The sequence below is a fragment of the Arvicanthis niloticus genome, chromosome 25, assembly GCF_011762505.2.
Source record: "Arvicanthis niloticus isolate mArvNil1 chromosome 25, mArvNil1.pat.X, whole genome shotgun sequence".
NCBI classification, from domain to species: Eukaryota; Metazoa; Chordata; class Mammalia; order Rodentia; family Muridae; genus Arvicanthis; species Arvicanthis niloticus.
The window spans coordinates 338,735-356,672 of NC_133433.1; the positions used below are offsets into that span (position 1 = coordinate 338,735).

Sequence of the window (17,938 nt, forward strand, 5' to 3'; positions counted from 1 at the left end):
TCTGCCCTCAGTGAGAGAGGAAACACCTAACCCTCAAGATACTTGAGGCTCCAGGGAGTTAGAAGGTCTGGTGGGGTGGAGGTGAGGGTGAGAACATCCTCTTGGAGATGGGGGGGGGTTGGATAGTGGGAGGAGGAATCAGATAAGGAACTGTTAGAGGGTGGACCAGGAGGGGGATAACAACTAAACTGTAAAAAAGATTAATGAATAATTTTTTTTAAAAAAAGATGAATTCTTTAAGGGTCACAGGAAAATTCATTGGTTGCCTCAAGTTATTTATAATAATGATGGTATTCAATAGCAAAAATACCATTATGTTATAAAAGTACTTGCTTGCCCAACATACACATAATCCTGGGTTTAATCCTAGTACCACAGTGATAATAAACAAAAGAAATGTATATAGTGGTTTGTGAGCTACTTGAAACTCGTGTCTGGAGACACTGGAAGCTCTGGTCCCCCACTGGCTGGATGGTAGAAAGTGTGGTTCTTATATATGAACAAGGATTGCTCACTTCCACAGGGTGATGCATGGAGAAGCCTACTTCTTCCTCAGCCTATTCTTTCACAATACAATGAGGTTTGACATTTACATACATGTAAAATGGGGTCTTTAATGTGTGATATCACCATTGAACCCTAGCGTGGTTGTTTTTTAGAATATATTTCCTGACAATGTGCACTTATTAAAACCACTAAACATATGATTATGAAGGAACATGGAATGATGTGTTCTGCTGTAAACAGATATTGAATTAAATTTAAATATAGAGTCCCACTCTTCTGATAGTAAATCTTTCTGGATTGTAACTGTCAATAACTAGAAAATCAGTAAATATTCTTAAAATATTCAAGTAATAGGTTTATATTTTGCAACTAGGATTTTTTAACAGTTGTGAGGATAAGCTGATGTCCTGCACTGATCTTACACATGGCAGCGCTCCCTTCCCAGACGCTACGAACCTGGTTGCATAGAGAGAAGTCCCGTCACTTCGCATTACGGTGCAGACAGAAGAGAGGTCGCCAGTCCCGGAGAGATCTACTACGACGTTTCCCTTTCTAGAAAACGTAAGAGGAAACTCTAAATCAACACATTCATTCTATGTTGGCAGTAGAGTATCTAAAGCATTTTTGGCAAAGCAGAGGCTGTTTTTATTGGTAAGTATACCATGGTAAGTACTGTCAGCTCAAGCTACAAGCAACAATAGAGAAAACCACCGGGTTGGTTGGAGGTGGTCACCACAGCTATGTATACTGATGCACTTGACCTGGACATTCCTCAATGCACATATGCATAAAATACCAGCACACAACAACATGAAAACACAAAATTGCCATTTGTCAAGTTTCTCAAGGAAAGAATTCTACTATATGCAAGGCAACACTGCCGACAAGGATGTACTACCATTATCTGACTTTACACCATTTTTCCCACTATTCCCTGATTTCTCTGCCTCACTCATTGAAAGCCTGTTATAACATACCTATTTTCATAAGTTGCCTTAAATACTTTTGAAAATGGTAGTTTTGTAAAAGGCAACATTAAACCACAAAAGTGTTCTATATCTTGTTTTTACATTGATTCATTTATGTAACCTGAGGCAGGCCACATCATTTTTATACTTCATACTTTAACAGGTGTCTTCTTTACTGCTGTGATCTGAGATTTAGCTATGAAAATGCTATACAGCACACAAGAAGGCATCTCATTATTTGATGTATGGTTCAGACCAGCCTTGAACTAATGAATCTCCTCTCTCAGCCTCCTGCATACAGATTGCAGGCATGTTTCCCCATGCACAGCTTGCAAAAGTCCTTTGTTGACCACAGAATCTCACCATATGGCCCTGACTGTCATGGAACTCAGAGAGACCTCCTGATTCTGCTTCCCAAGTGCTGAGATTAAAGGTTTGTACCCCAACACCTGGCAAGTGAAAGGACAAGTGGCATGAAAGCTCAGAGACTACACTTTCAAGGAATACATATAACTTGACTAAAGCCAGTGCATACAGCACATAGGGCTGGGAGTGGTGGTGCACATCTTTAGTCCCAGCACTTGAGAGGCAGAAGCAGGAAGATCTCTGAGTCTGAGGCTAGATGGTCTACAGTAAGTTCCAGGGCAGCTACTGAGTCATAATCTTAAGGAAAAGAAAGAAGAGTAACTCAATCATACTCTGTTTTCTGTAGAAGTCCTTTGCTGTCAAGCAACTTTAAGACATCTTGAGATTTTTCACGATAAAATGATTCTCCTGAATATTCATCAAAGTATATTCCAAGACGCTAAGATTTAGAAATACAAGAAAAAGGTTAGTTAAACTGTTTTACACTAAGACAAAATTAAAGATGTCTTACCAACTGTCACAAAGATGGGAAAAATAAAATGTAAACTTTCTAATGATTCACACACACCATACCGGCCAAGTCCTCGCAGTGTATCTGCTGTTCACTACAGTACAGCGGTTACAGGTACTTAAGGCTTCAGAAAGAGAAGTAGACAGCATTGGGCATTTACCCTGGCAGTTCCTCAGTCACACTAAAGGTACTCATGCATCCAGGGGGCACCTGCTGGGCCCGTGCAACCGAGGATGGTTACAAGACCAGAAGTCTGCATGATACAGTACAGCCCTGAAAAGGGTGTCTGTCAAGCTCCAGTCTAGCCTTCTAGCTCCCTTTCCATACAGCTGCTCACTGTGCCCACATCCTCCACAGCCTCCTTTACCACCATCCAGTGCTATCTCCTAAGTTAGGGTCCTTGAGAGAGCAAGGCTAGAGTAGCGCTGATCCGGCACTGCTCTGCGTTGTTTTGTATTTTATCTCTCTATCCCAAGAACGCCATTCCACTGAATTTCCAACTAATCTAGAATCTACTCTTGAGTAAGAGCTTGCGCAGCAGGCTGTAAGCAGCAGCACTGGCCAAGCCACTCAGGACAGGGAACACAGAGACTGCAGGGTACCTTGTAAATCTGGGTGTATTCTTCAATGCTCAAGTCCCGGAATCTCTGCCACAGTGACAGTGCCTGCGTATCACCCAGTTCTAGTCGGTGGAAGAACTCGTGTGCTGATTTTGTTACATTTTTATCATCCATCGCTTCTTTATTAACTTGTACATAAACCTAAAAATACATTGAATTATTATATGCTGTTATCTCCACAGAAAAGAGACCAAACATGATCCTGAGTCCCCATGGAAAGTTAGCCAAGAGGCCATATGGCCTCTTTCATTAAGCTGATAGTCTTGGGACTTTTCTTGTTTGTTAAAAGCAACTTACTATTCTTGAAAGTTCATGTGACAGGCTAATCAAAGTAGCATGGCTTAACTCAATAAATAAAAGATAAATGGAAGATTTCACAGCTACTTAAAAATTATTCTTCATTGTTTGATCTTATATATATTTTAAATGCACTTTCCCTACCCCTCCCTCATCTGTCTCTCCCACCACTACCAACCTCCGATCCTCTCTACATGTCCCAGATTCGTGACTTCTGCTCTGGTTTTGTGACCCATTTCGTTTAACCAAGGCCATCTGTGTAACTGCTGGATTGGAATCATCTACTAAGCTCTGGTACAGAGCGTATCAGTAGGTACACAGGGCAATGGTACACAGCGTACCAGTAGGTACACACCCAAGGGCAATGGTACAGAGCGTATCAGTAGGTACACACCTGAGGGCAATGACTCCCTGGTCCCTGAATTATCAGTAGCAAATAGCTGAGCAGTGGGAGGTGGGGATCCCGGAGCCCGCCCTCCACCACCCCTGTTCACCCCAACCCATTCTTGTGCACATGTAGTTCAGGAGCTACTTTTAATGAAATAATTTATGAAAATAATTAATGAGAGCTATTCTTTTAATCTTTAAAAGACCAGCAAAACAGGTAAAGATGGCGAACAGAAATACTTCTTAGAAAGTTAACTACACTGCAACTTGAACTCTTAAGCATTTTGTGGAACACCATTTCAGGGGATTTTAGCACCATCCAACCTTGGTTTAGTTCTATATCCAACTGGAAAAGGGTTGATGGTTTACTGAGGGCTCACTTCTAAAGCAGCTTAAATCATTTGTTTCCAATGCCCACAATATACTATTAACACATAACAATAAATATTAATAGTATAGTTCAATTAGGATTGAAGTTACACACATAGACTACAAAGATTTTTCCTAGAAGCTGTAAATAACTTACTTCCAGCTTGAAACATGAATGACTACAGAAGGCTACTAAAGTAGGACAAAGACAGAAATTGCTAAAACGTTACAAAACAATGAGGCCTCTAAACCTTTATACAGTATTAGAACATTACAGCAACAACATCTACACAGAAACAGATTTTATTGTTGCCAAAGACAAAAGGGGTACGTGACAAGGAGCCTTTAATCCCAGCACCCAAAGGCAAAAGCAGGCAGACATGAATGAACAAATACTATTAATACACTAATACAGAATAGACAAATATATCCATGAATGGTCTAAGATTGTCACTTCGAGTCACATGCATCTCATGTATACACATAATGTACAAACAAATATATATGGAATGATGCTCATTTTCAGACTGTATTCATTTCAGGTCTAGCTTAATATAGCCATCTCCAGTTCCATTCCATTTTCTGAAAATGATGTTATTCATTATTTAGGACTGAATAATGTTCCACTTAGGATCTATCTCTATCTATCTATCTATCTATCTATCTATCTATCTATCTATCTATCTATCTATCTATCTCCCCATTCATCTAATGATTGTTCTACTGGGTTAATTGCATATATGGTTAAATATAATACTATAAAAGAAGTGAGATTCTCTACAAGCAGAAAGGGATCTACTGAGAGGAGGGAAAAAGAAGCACCAGGAAAAAAGGACAAATACTATACACTTTCTCGCATGCAGAATGGAGGGGTCATTTTGGAGACGAAAGGATATGTGAGAGAAGCAACCACAGAGTACAATGACAGGGTGAATATGAGTGAGGTACATGCCCCCAAATGTCAATCAAATCCTTTATTTTATATTAACATTTTAATAAAAATAAAACAGTCAATCTATTGATGTGAATGTTTCTAGAAAAAAATTACTAGAAATATTTTCCAAAAAAATATAAATCAAAATGAAACAAAACCCCTTACTGCATTTTGATAACCAAATCACTATTTGTATATATACAAATATTTTATAAACACATACAATATAGAAATATTACTAAGTATTTTACAATTTGCCCATAAATAACTGTAAAACTATAATTGTCAACAGTTTATAATTAGTTTCTTTTCATATGTACACATAATTCTGAAATTATTTTTATAATTTAAATTTATAATTAATATAAATCCTTTATTTTAGAAAGTGTGAATTTTGGAGACAGCTTTTTTTTTTTTTAGGTACATTTACATTCCAGAGAATAAAAGGGAAATTTTAAATTGTGGTTGCTAATAAGACAGCATAGCGCAGTATAGTGTTTTTGAGAATGAAAGTACAACTTTATTTCTATCATCAGAATATAAAATCAGTTGTTTATCTAGTAAAGAACAAACTAAGCATATCCAACTTCCCTAAGAGGGTATTGACCTTCCCCTTTTAAGAGTTCTGGTGTTGGAATTGCCAAACACCATATGACTTTTGTTTGAAATTCCACTAAGATCATTATTGCCACTCTTGGGGTGACCTGCTTCATTATAAAGTACCATACAATTAAGGGAAGTGGAAACCCTTTCTTATCCCAATCCTTTAAAATATGTCGCTGCAACCATTAGTCACTCGGGCACAGTTAACTTCTTGATGTAGGGTTTTTTGTTTGTTTGTTTGTTTTTTAAAGATTTATTTACAGTATATGAGTACACTGTCAGTCTGATGGCTGTGAGCCACCATGTGGTTGCTAGGAACTGAACTCAGGTCCTCCGAAAGAGCAGTCAGTGCTCTTAACCACTGAGCCATCTCTCCAGCCCCCAGTGTAGGATTTTTAATGTCACTCTCTGATCATTCTTAGGAGTGCTGAGCTGTCAAGTAGGCAAATGCCACACATGATCAGCATAAGGCTGGCACCACAGACCCTTAATCCATATCCTTGTGTCTTCTGTCTTTGACTGCACTTAATTTTTACCCCATTAGAAACTCAGTTATAATATAAGCAAACAAACTCACTTGTTCAATACTATGTCATGCCTCAGGATGTAATTGTTGTTCTTTTAAATAAACGACAAGAAAACATACACATCTGATGCTTCTGAGATGGGCCATCAGAAACCTTGTGAACTAAATCTGAGCACACTGGGAAGCATCCTTGGCATGTAGTAATTGCAAGTGAAGTAACTTTGCAGAGGATGTGTCCCAGTGAGATAATGAATAAGCAGATGGGCTCTGAGGGGCTAGGGAGACATCTCAGTTTGGGAAAGTACTTGCCATGTCATTCGTCTCTTAGTTACTGCTGTTGACTTGTGTCAGGGCACAAGCAGCTTAAGGAAGGAGGAGTGTATTGTGGTTCCTGGCAACAGGAGCTGGTCATATTGCTTCCACAGTCATGAAGCAGAAAGCTTACAATTTGTGCTTAGAAAGAGTTCTCCTGCTGGGCAGTGGTGGTGCACGCCTTTAATCCCTGCATTTGGGAGGCAGAGGCAGGCAGATTTCTGAGTTTGAGGCCAGCCTGGTCTACAAAGGGAGTTCCAGGACAGCCAAGGCTACACAGAGAAACCTTCTCTCTTAATCACAGCTGATTCTTCAAAGCCAGCTGACCAGAAATACAGATTGTTAATTCAAAATATTACAATAAGTCCTCCTGATAGTCTCTGAGGAATTCTCAAACTTCCTTCTGAAGCTTCACATGAAGGCTTCCATCAACATTTTTTTTTTTTTTTTTTTGGTTTTTTGAGGCAGGGTTTCTCTGTGTAGTCCTGGCTGTCCTGGAACTCACTCTGTAGATCAGGCTGGCCTCGAACTCAGAAATCTGCTTGCCTCTGCCTCCCATGTGCTGGGATTAAAGGCATGCGCCACCACTGCCTGGCAACAATACTTTTCTCAGCTTTATCTTCCAAGTTTTCACAATGGCTATTGGGCTCCAAGTAGTCAGTGGCTTTTCTAGGTCAAATTTTAAACACTTCCATAATCCTTCAGAACACATAGTCAGGTCTGTCACAGCAACACCCCACAAATGTGCCACATGGTGTGCAGCTATTAATTTATCAAATGTCTTTTAAATTATGTCTTCTACATCACTAGGTGGTATGGAGATGCCGAGAGATTCCTTCTAAAGCAAAGGAAAAGTTGTTCCATGTGGTCCCTCCCACTGCTGAGGGAAGTACAATATTTTAGTAAACCTACTCAGAGTCTGGAGGCAACATACTCCTCACTTGGGTATGGTACTCTGGCCCATGTACCAAGTGACTTGGAAAGCTGCTAGCTTTGAGCGGAACTTGGGACAGAACAGGAGGCTCTTCAACAGCCCCGGACTTTTTGCAGGCTTCTCTACCACAAGGACCATATGATTAGGAAGAGCTGTTAGTACTTGAAATATTAGTGGCAGTTAGGAATGCTATTTGAGCCTCTGGCAGATCACTATAGGTGATACTACTGGTACCAATTTCTGTCCTAGTTAGGGTTCTATGGCTGTAATAAAACACCCTGACCAAAAGCAACTTGGGAAGCAAAGGGTTTATTTGTTTTACTCATTCCAGTCACAGCCCAGCACTGAGGGGGAATCAGGGAAGGACTTTAAGGCAGGAATCTAGAGGTAGGAACTAACTAGAGCAGAAGCAATGGAGGAGGGCTCCTTACTGGTTAGCTTCTTCTGGCCTGCTCACTTTGCTTTCTTATTAATCCCAGAACCACTTGCCCAGGGTGGTACCACTCACAAGTACCATTAATCAAGAGAATACCCCACATACTTGCCTACAGGCAATTTGATAGAGGAATTTTTTGTTTAGTCGAGATTCCCTGTTTTCAGATGACTCTAGCTTGTGTCAAGCTGACAAAAATCCAGCATAGTAGTTTTATGAAACCACTTATCTCTCAAAACAATGCACCTATTAACCTTAGAATCTCCCCTTCCCCAAACCTGAATTGGTTTGCACATCTACCTCTCCTGAAACAATAGTATAAGTTTCCCTGCCCCTGGCAACACTCAAACTTAGATACTTTCTAATCAAGTATATCCCAAAATGAAGAACAGAAAAGCTTATCTATCCTAAGGTGGTTTAGGGTACATGTACAGTGAGGGAAAAGTGTGTCCTCAAGTCATCCTTTAGGGGGAACATTCCTATTATGGTTATCTAACCAACTTACATCAAAGAGATGCTGTAAAGGATTGGCCTGGAGTTTCTCTTCATAGCCAAACAGCTGGAAACCAGTTCCCAGCAACCCTGTCAAGATAATGAATGAATAACAATTACAAAATAATATAGTAGAGAACAGTCATGGTGAGAAACAGGTATAATTCTATAAAAAGATGAACCACTCATATATTTTGAGAACTATTGCAAATATATACTATATATAAAAAAATATTATATATGTTATATATAAACATTTTATTTAATATATATTATAAACATTTTATCTTTTATATAGGTATAAGCTTTGCAGAAGGCATATTTTATAAAATGACATATTAAAAACAAAATTGAATCACATATTCCAAACTATTGGCAATCAATCATGGATCCTAAGTTTAAAGGACTGTAAGTTCATCCAACAAAAAGTCTAGAAGTACTTATCTTTGCACTAATGGTTCCCAGTGACTCCTTGGCAGACAATTGTCAGGAGCCATAATGGGACAAGCTAATAATTAGTAGATGATCATTCTGAAATGCTTGCCTCGGATTATTATATAATCTGCGACAAGTACGCCTATCCAGCAAGTCTGTGGGGGACATATTTTAGGAAATATTCCTGCTATTAATATGCTTTTCCTATTATTAAACATATGTAACAATCACTAAGCAATAGCACACCCCTTTGGAGCAGATCTCTGCAGATCCACGAAGATGTACTGTCTTGTGGTGATGCTATATAGACAAATAGATGACTTCTTAAGTCTTTATGATGATCCTATAAGAATTCCTAAAACTATATCAATGATTATTAAGCTCTTTTATAACGGGACTGCTATTAGGTTCCTCTCTCATAGTCAAAACTGCAACGAGAACTCTGCCAGTCTCCCAAGTGTCATCAGTTAATTGCCCCTAGATAGTAACCAGACTTTCTCCTGCTCAGAGCACATTCCAAGAGGTCACTAACAATTAACCAAAGGTCACTAAAAGGGAATTCATGATTTATTATAGGTACCAGGACAGAAGAGAAAATATTGCCTGGGTTTATCTATACAAAACTTTACTAATTTCTTAAGTTATAGTTTTAAACCTTCATCGAACCTGTGGAGCTAGACAGGTGATGAATGTCTAGCTAGATAATTACTCCTAATGGATATTCATGTAAACATTCTGTGTTGTAAACTTCTATTTCAATTTATGATTTGAATTTTGGTGTGAACTTGTGATAAACTTTGTAACATGTGACCATGTACTCTGAAAGATGTGTAAGTTGTGAGGACAAAGAGATGGGAGGGAGTTAGAATAGTTAGATATAGAATAGAGTTAGAATAGAAGACAGAATAGAGATTTTCCCTTTTCCCAAACAGAATAGAAGTTTTCCTTTTCCCCCACTTAGGACCTTTCAGCTTTTCCCCTTAGATAGCTTTCATAGGAGACTTTTTACACTTAGTAATAAACTCTATATAATAACTTTTTAAAGTGTCTTTTCTTCCTGCCACCTCTGATGAGCAGACATAAGTCAGAGCCCAGCTATTCCTGCTGAGATAGTACAAAGGCTATTTACCTAATCCTCTGCTGTTAGGCTACAGGTGTTAATCACTCTAGCCTGCAGTCTTTTACCCTCAGAAGAACTTTTTAGGATAGTACAAGGCTATTTACTTAACCCTTTTCTGGTTTAAGAGCTGAGATGCAAGTGCCAGAAACAGCAGTTTCTGGCCACAGGATCGTGGATGGTAGGTCAGCTACAGTAGTATAGTAAGTGAACCTTTCTGGCATAGATAAGTAAAACTTTTATTACAGCAACCCTAAAAATCTCGTAAGGCCCAAAGCCTTACCCCCAAGAATCTCATAAGACCAAGTCTTACCCCCCCCCTTCGCCGCCAATGAACTTCCATCCCTCCCCCCCACCTCCCCACCCCCACCTCAAGAAGAACCGACAGGAGGAGAAGAAAGAAGCTGCTTCTCCTCTTGTTAGTATTCTGTCTAAACTCCACCTCCCCAGTTACCTGGCAACAGCCAGGTATGCTTCTCCCCACAGTTATCTGGCAACCGCCAGGTAAGTCTAGCCCACGATAAAAGGGGCTGCTTGCCCCCTCCTCTCTCTCTTAATCTCTTAATCTCTTGCTCTCTTGCCTCTAGCTTCTCTGTACCCTCACCCCTCTCCCTTCTCTTCCCCCTCTCTCCACATGGTCATGGCTGGCCTCTACTTCTCTTCTCTCTCTTCTTCTGTCTTCTTCCATCTTTTCCCCCCTACCTTTGCCCTATCTCCTGAATAAACTACCCTGCCCCCCAGCCGTTTGGTCTGGAGTGGTCTGTTGTAAACTGTGCGCTGGGGCTGGCCCCCGGCAGACAATATGAAAACAAACATTTATTGAACAGCTATGTTGTGAGGTACTAGAAACTCAAAATTATATTGATATACTAAACTTTTTTTTAACCTTGTATTTATTAAAATAAAGGTAAGAATGGCTTTGTGTTACATTTGTTTTGAAATAACTGAAAAATAATAAACAAAAGGCAAAAATCTGAAATGTGCAATCACTACTCCCACCCAAGGGAACAACTGTAGTTAAAATGTGAAATGTCCCCACAGCTGCTGGAGCTGTGGAATCTTTACCTTACAGAGGTAGCCTTGCAAGAGGAAGTAGCTCTTGGGAGGAGACACAGGCCTTGCAGTTTTCTAGCCTGGCTCTCCTTCCTATCTGTTCTCTGCATCCTGATTGCAAAAACCGCATGGCCAGCTACTCCCCATTCCCAATTAAGCACCTTCCCCAACACCATGGACTATATGTCTTCTTAAATCAGAAGTCAAAATAAATATCTCTTTACGTAGGTTTCTTTTGTCAGATATATATGAAAAGGATTGTTCCTACCAAAGGTAGTTGGCCCAAGGGTCCAGCTTCTCCTTTATGTCAATTAGCTAATTATATTGGATTGTGAAATTGAACCCCCGCTGGGCAACGTTGACACACACCTTTAATCCCAGCACTTGGGAGGAAGAGGCAGGCAGATTTCTGAGTTTGAGGCCAACCTGGTCTACAGAGTGAGTTCCAGGACAGCCAGAGATACACAGAGAAACCCTGTCTCGAAAAACAAAAACAAAAAAACAAAAAACAAACAAACAATCAAAAATTGAACCCCCACCAATGGGATAAGACACAGTAAGAGATAAAAGAGGCCATTTTGGCAATGTGTTCACTAGTCTAGTTTGGGTTCTGGTGCACCATTTTTACAAAATATTGTCTTGCTAGGTAGCTTTTGCTTTAGATGTGTGCTTTGTTGGGTGAAACCAAGATTATTCTTTGTTTCTAACAAGGTGTTTGGTTCTAATAAAAGAAAACTAATACAACTAGACAGGTATAGTTTATCAGTCAGTGATGTTCAGGCACAATATTAGTTTGAACTTTCAAAAATTACTAAATGAGGATTTAAACTTTGGAGGATTATGAATATTTATATTCTTAATAAACATGGCTAAAAGATGACCATAATTTTAGTTTAAAAGGATAAATACCCTTTAATCCCAGCACTTGGGAAGCAGAGGCAGGTGGATTTCTGAGTTTGAGGCCAGCCTGGTCTACAGAGTGAGATCCAGAACAGCCAGGGCTACACAGAAAAACCCTGTCTCGAAAAAACAAAAACAAAACAAAAATAAAATAAAATAAAATAAAATAAAAGGATAAATACAATCTGACAAGAGCAGGGTGTAGCTTTGTTATTTTGAAAGGTAGTGGTTATGCGCTATGTCAATTATTAAACTTCATATTGAAAACTAATCTAAAAGGTCTTACTGATGGCTGCTGCTCCTCCTCCTCTTCTTCCTCCTCTTCTTCTTTTGGTTTTTGATACAGGACTGTGTGTGTGTGTGTGTGTGTGTGTGTGTGTGTGTGTGTGTGCGTGCGCGCGCGCGGCCTTGGCTGTCCTGGAACTAGCTGGCCTGGGTAGACAAGCTGGCCCCAAATCTGTCTGCCTCTGCCTCCCAAGTGCTGGGATTATAGGTGTGCACCACCACACCCAGTCATTTTTCTTATTAAAGATTTAAAGTTTTTTTTACTTTATTTATATGAGTGTGTGCCAGCGCGTGCATGTGTAGCACATGTTTTCTCAACGCCTGCAAAAGCCAGAAGGAGTTGGATCTTCTGGAACTGGAGTGGGGCTGTAAGCTGCCATGTAGATGCTGGGAACCTAACTTGGGTCCTCTATGAGAGCCAGTGTTTTTAACTGCTGAGTCATTTCTTCAGCCCCAATGCTGATTCTTATAAATGAGAGTCAGCACAGAGTAGAATGCTATTGCACATTGGGAACATGCAATATTCTAGATCCTAGAGAGCAGTGAGAAAAATGACTAAGGTTCTGTGTATCTTAAAAGAAAAACAAATGTGATTATGATTCAGGGTAATGGCAGCAGAATGTGCAAAGATGCAAAGTGTGTACTAAAAAGATGGGAAAAGTAAAGACTGCTCCATTTAACATTCAATCTGATACATGTTGAAAAGCTAGTTCTGTGCACAGCAATCATGTGCCAACTCTCAAATGGGAGAGCTGAAAGAATGTTAATTCTACAATAATGGCTATAATGGGATGCTGGCAGATCATTACTTACAGAATTCCTTTCTAGAAAAATACTACTGAAACCCCTGTAGTCAGAATCTGATGACTACTTGTCACACACTGCTGTTGCTGTGACATGTTTAGACCAGTCAAAGGAATAAACAGTGGACACTATCTAGGAAGTCTTGATGCATCCGGAGTTTAAATCTTTGACTTACCAGCTGCTGTGGACTGACAGCAGATTTTTGAAATGGAGGGCATGTTCTCTGTGTCTTCCATAGTGAGCAGACTAAGAACAGGTTTAAGCTCTATTTATAAGGTCTGGAAACATTTTTAATAATTGAAATAATACTGCTCATAAGAGGTCATGATAGCCGGGCAGTGGTGGCACACACCTTTAATCCCAGCACTTGGGAAGCAGAGGCAGGTGGATTTCTGAGTTCGAGGCCATCCTGGTCTACAGAGTGAGTTCCAGGACAGCCAGGACTACACAGAGAAACTCTGTCTAAAAAAAACAAAAAAAAAAAAAAAAAAAAAAAAAAAAAAAAAAGAGGTCATGATAAATCTCGTATAAAAAAGCTTCTTTGCAAACTATATGCTTTTGGAGAAGGCTCACAATATCTCTTAGCTTTGCTATTGGTCCCATAAGCAGAGTCACTCACCACTGAGTGGACACTAAAATAATTAAGGCATAGCCTATACCCTCCAGAACTTAGTGTCTTGTGGGGAAAAGAGCACATAGAGTGCTCCAACAAAAATCCTAGCTGGGGAGTGTAGAGGAATCTAAGCATCACCTGTCACTAAAAAGCTCATGGCCACTGAGCTGAGGTAGAAAATCGGAGCTGGGACATCTGGCAGTGGATAGAGACAAGCACAGGGATTTGCCCAGGAACATGGAGGAAAACAAGAGCATGGGAACTGAGGTAACCAGCCACATGACAGAATGACTAATAAATGAGCTAGCTGGAGAACAGCCAAAACGTACAGCCAAGCTATTTGTAAATATAATTGGAGTCTCAGAGTCGTTATTCTGGGAGCTTGGGGACAGGAGGACAAACCCCACTTTTACAGAGAAGAGCTGCCTTCTAGGAATGTGGTACTATACGAAGACCACATCTGTCTGTCATAGAACATAGCAGTGTAGCTCGATCTTCAAAACAACACAAGATTGTATGCAGTGTGCAAGCAGTCCCTCACCATCATAACAACGTCACCTGCCTTGCCCTCCTCACACCTATGTGACTGGGTTATATGAACCAGTGTTTCTGAATAAGCTGTGAGTGACCTCGGACATGATTTATGGCATGCAGCTCTTTGGGTCTCAGCCTTTCCTTTTGTTTCCTTTTGACCTCCACCTACTCTGATGGGGAGTTCAGGAGAAAGCTAGAGCATAACACTGTGTCACCTCTGAGCTACTCACTCATACAGCAACAAGTCTCATAGGATGGTCTGGGTGTGGGTGTGGTGGGGTAGGGTGGTAGGGGGTGAGGAGGTAGGGAGGTGTTGGAGCTCATGAAATTTAAAAATGGCATGGTGTGGCCAAGACTGGAATACATAGCTAGAGACGTTTTTTCTCTGTGTATTCATTTCTATGTTTAACCAATAAAGGTAAGCTTCTTTATTAAAGGCTTAATGTATATGTTAAGTATACTAATTTATTAGGTACTGCTCTAAATATGCCAATTAACTATATGGTGAGATTTATATAGAACATGTAAGTCGATAAGCAGATACAGATTTGGGTAGTTCATGTACTAGGTATACATACACGAGACCCCAGGTTCACCTCCTAGCATCACAGATATATTACATTGTTTAATCCAATAGGGATTGTCTACATTCCATACAGATGACCAAGTGACATAGTACTTGAAACAATTAAGCCATATAATAAAATGAAAAGCATGTCAAACATACTTACCAAATTGCATGCCCCAATCTCCAATGTAATTTATTCTTGTTACTTGATGCCCTAAAGCTTCTTTTAGATTTGCTATAAAATTTCCTAGTCATAAATAAAATATAATCTTATATTAGTTATCCATTTTTGGTTTTAAAACTTTGTACTTCTCTATTATCAAGTTATAAGATAGAAAAACCCTTTAAATAAAACTTCTATTTTGAATAAAATTTTTATATTTAATAAAACTCAGTCTTTTCTATTAAAGCATTCATAATGTGTTTACTTGTATATGGATATGAAGTAAAGAATTACTTAAGAGAGATATTATTCCAAAGGTTCCCATAATTTTCATGAGAAGAGAATTTCAAAAGCATCAATACTGGTACTCAGAAACATGTTAATTACTATTCGTAGCTAACTCTAAAGATAAAAGAGAACCGAATCTTAGTAATTAAGGAATATGGCATTTGAGGGGCTCGAGAAATGGCCTAGCAATTAAGATTATTTACTGCTCTTCTAGAAGACCCAAGTTTGGTTCCAAGCTTCTGCATCAGGAAGCTCACAAATATCTGCAACTCTAACTCCAAGGCATCTGATGCTTTGCACTCATGTACACTTGTATACACACACACTCTCACACACACAGGCATGCACACACGCACACACACACACACACACACACACACACACACACACTTGATAAAGCTTTACAACTATGAAGTAGTTTTAGTATTCCTCATTTTAGTGTTCCTAAAATTTCTTATAGAAATTTTTAGTCTTGAAAATTACCATTAAGTACTGAGAGTGAATTTATTTAAAACAAAAAAATATGAACAAAAAAAAATCTGAATTATTTCTGCCAATCCCACAGAAGTAATTTGTGACTAATTTTTATTTTTTGCCTCTTTCAGTTTTCCATAAGTATAACAGTTAAAAATTACAACACACATACCACTGTTTCTGATTTCTGAGTCTTTTTCTATGGAAATAAATTTTGGTTTTTAACCTGTAAACCCATTTTCCAATTTAGTGCACCCTTTACTAAGCATTATGCACATATAAATTTTCAGGTGGGAGGGCCCTTTTCTTCCTTTTCATTTAAACTCCTGACCATTACACTGCATTCTATCCATGTCACCAAAGGCTTGCTTAGTATTTTCTGTTGAAGGGAACACTTACCTATAATGGTGGAACGCAAATGTCCAACATGGAATTTTTTAGCAATATTAGGTGAACTGCAAAAATTGCAAGAATATTTTCTTATTTCAATAACTAAAATTTTGAGAATGAGCTAGATAATGTAAGGTAATACCCATCAGTAGGTTAGCATAATTAGGGAGTATTGAATTTTGACAATTCAATAACAGTGAGGATGAATTAGAACTTGAAAAGAATCACCTTATTACTGACCAACAATTATTGATCCTGTGATCCATAATATAGTCAGATATTCAGAAATGGCACACTTACAAAACAAATTATTTTAAGATTAAGAAGATAAAAATGTTAGAGAGAAACTCTATGTTATATAGTATCAAACATTAAGCTAAGGTTTAATTCTTCGTATAAAAATAAACATATTTCTCATATTAGCATGCAAAGTAGCAAAATAGTATAAATTTTATGTAAATTATGATTTTAAAATAAATTATGTTATCATTAAATGTTTAATTTCTATTCCTGTTTTATATTTTATTTACCTATATACCCAAGGTTTTATAAAAATTCTTAGGCAGGGCCAGTAAGATAGCTCAGTAAAGGTCAGGTTTGCCTGCTGACAAGCCTGACCACCTGAGTCCCCACATGTTCAAAGGAGAGAAGTGGCTCCTACATGTGTCCTCTGACCTCCATGCATGTGCCACAGCATACAGATGCTCTCTCTCTCTCTCACTCACACACACAAATAAATTTAAGTTAAAGAATTTCAATTTCTTGGGCAAAAAGAGGTTAGAGTAGAAGTTTCAGAAGGCCTGTTCAGGATCAAACATATACTGGAGCTGCAGTGTTTCCAACACTGCTTGCCTGTGCTGCACTGCAGAACCTCACTGTAGCCTTGGTTCTGAACACAGAGGTGAGCTCTGCACCACACGGCATGCCCATCATGACAGTGACTGCTCCTTGTGTTCTTGTCCTCCAATGTAAGGGGTTGTTTGAAGTCCACTTTCTCTTTGTTATATAAACAAATCTCTAAACTCAGTTTAAAATGCTATGATTACATTGCACAGACTGAACAAAGACATGTACCTGCCCTGTGGGCAGGGCGATCATCTCAGCAGTCAGCCTCAGTTACAAACTGTTTTAAGTCTTCCAGCATCTGCCCTTAATAGAATCTAAGCACAGAGTATATGTGCAATTTGGAAAACCCTTTCTCTGACTGTTCAGTTTGTAACCATAACTAAATTTTAAAAAATTACCTAAGGAACAAAAATGAGGGAGTAAACACAAGACACTTCCACAGCTTTTAAAAAATGTCAGAAAGGCCTGGGGAGACAACTCAGCAGTAAAGCTGCTTGCCCAAGAAGCATGTGGGCAAGTGAGTTTGATCTCCAAAACCCGTGTACAAAGGCTAGGCTTGGCTACTGCTGCTGTAATATCAGTGAAGAGGAAAAAAAAAGTATATACTAGGTAGCTAACTGACAGCCATGCTGGCCTAATTGATGAGTTCTAGGCCAAGTGATGGAACCTATCTCAAAATCAAGGTGAATGCACTTGAGGACCACCACCTGAGGAAACAGCAAAGGTTGACATCTGGTCTTAATAGTACATGTTTACATGCATGTGCATCCATACTGTCCCCAGAAATAAATAAAGAAGAAAAAGGACTCTAGGGATTCCTATCTTTCTAATCGGGGAAGTAGTTCACTACGATTCCTTATCTTTTGGAAGATAAATACCTCTGGTAATTTTCTTGAAGTGTCAACTAGTCAGCTACACTGTGAAGATATTAGTTATCAATGTTTCCTTTACATTTTTTATTATTTCACAACAGTTTAAGTATTAGATGGTTTTATTTATAATGTATTAGAGATTTATCTGAAGACTATATAGAAACAAATTAAAAACTTGGGGGGGGGGGGGCGCGTGGTGGTAAACAGCTTTAATCCCAGTACTCAGGATTCAGAGACAGGCAGGTTTCTGAATTCGAGGCCAGCCTGGTCTACAGAGTGAGTTCCAGGACAGCCAGAGCTACGCAAAGAAACTCTAAACTTTAGTTTGTTTTTTGAA

At 39.1% G+C, this 17,938-nt stretch overlaps 1 protein-coding gene across 2 annotated transcripts in view; it reads right to left on the bottom strand.

The window, feature by feature from the left end:
• Positions 1-17,938, bottom strand: part of Rars2 (arginyl-tRNA synthetase 2, mitochondrial) — a 43,599-nt gene that overhangs the window by 12,564 nt on the left and 13,097 nt on the right. For both annotated transcript variants that reach the window (XM_076923995.1, XM_076923996.1), the window contains exons 6-11: positions 15,893-15,948; positions 14,732-14,815; positions 8,273-8,349; positions 2,955-3,113; positions 2,174-2,280; positions 964-1,059 (exon numbers count right to left, since the gene is read on the bottom strand). In XM_076923995.1, coding sequence (XP_076780110.1) covers positions 964-1,059; positions 2,174-2,280; positions 2,955-3,113; positions 8,273-8,349; positions 14,732-14,815; positions 15,893-15,948 — 579 coding nt within the window. The remainder of the gene's footprint in view (positions 1-963; positions 1,060-2,173; positions 2,281-2,954; positions 3,114-8,272; positions 8,350-14,731; positions 14,816-15,892; positions 15,949-17,938) is intronic.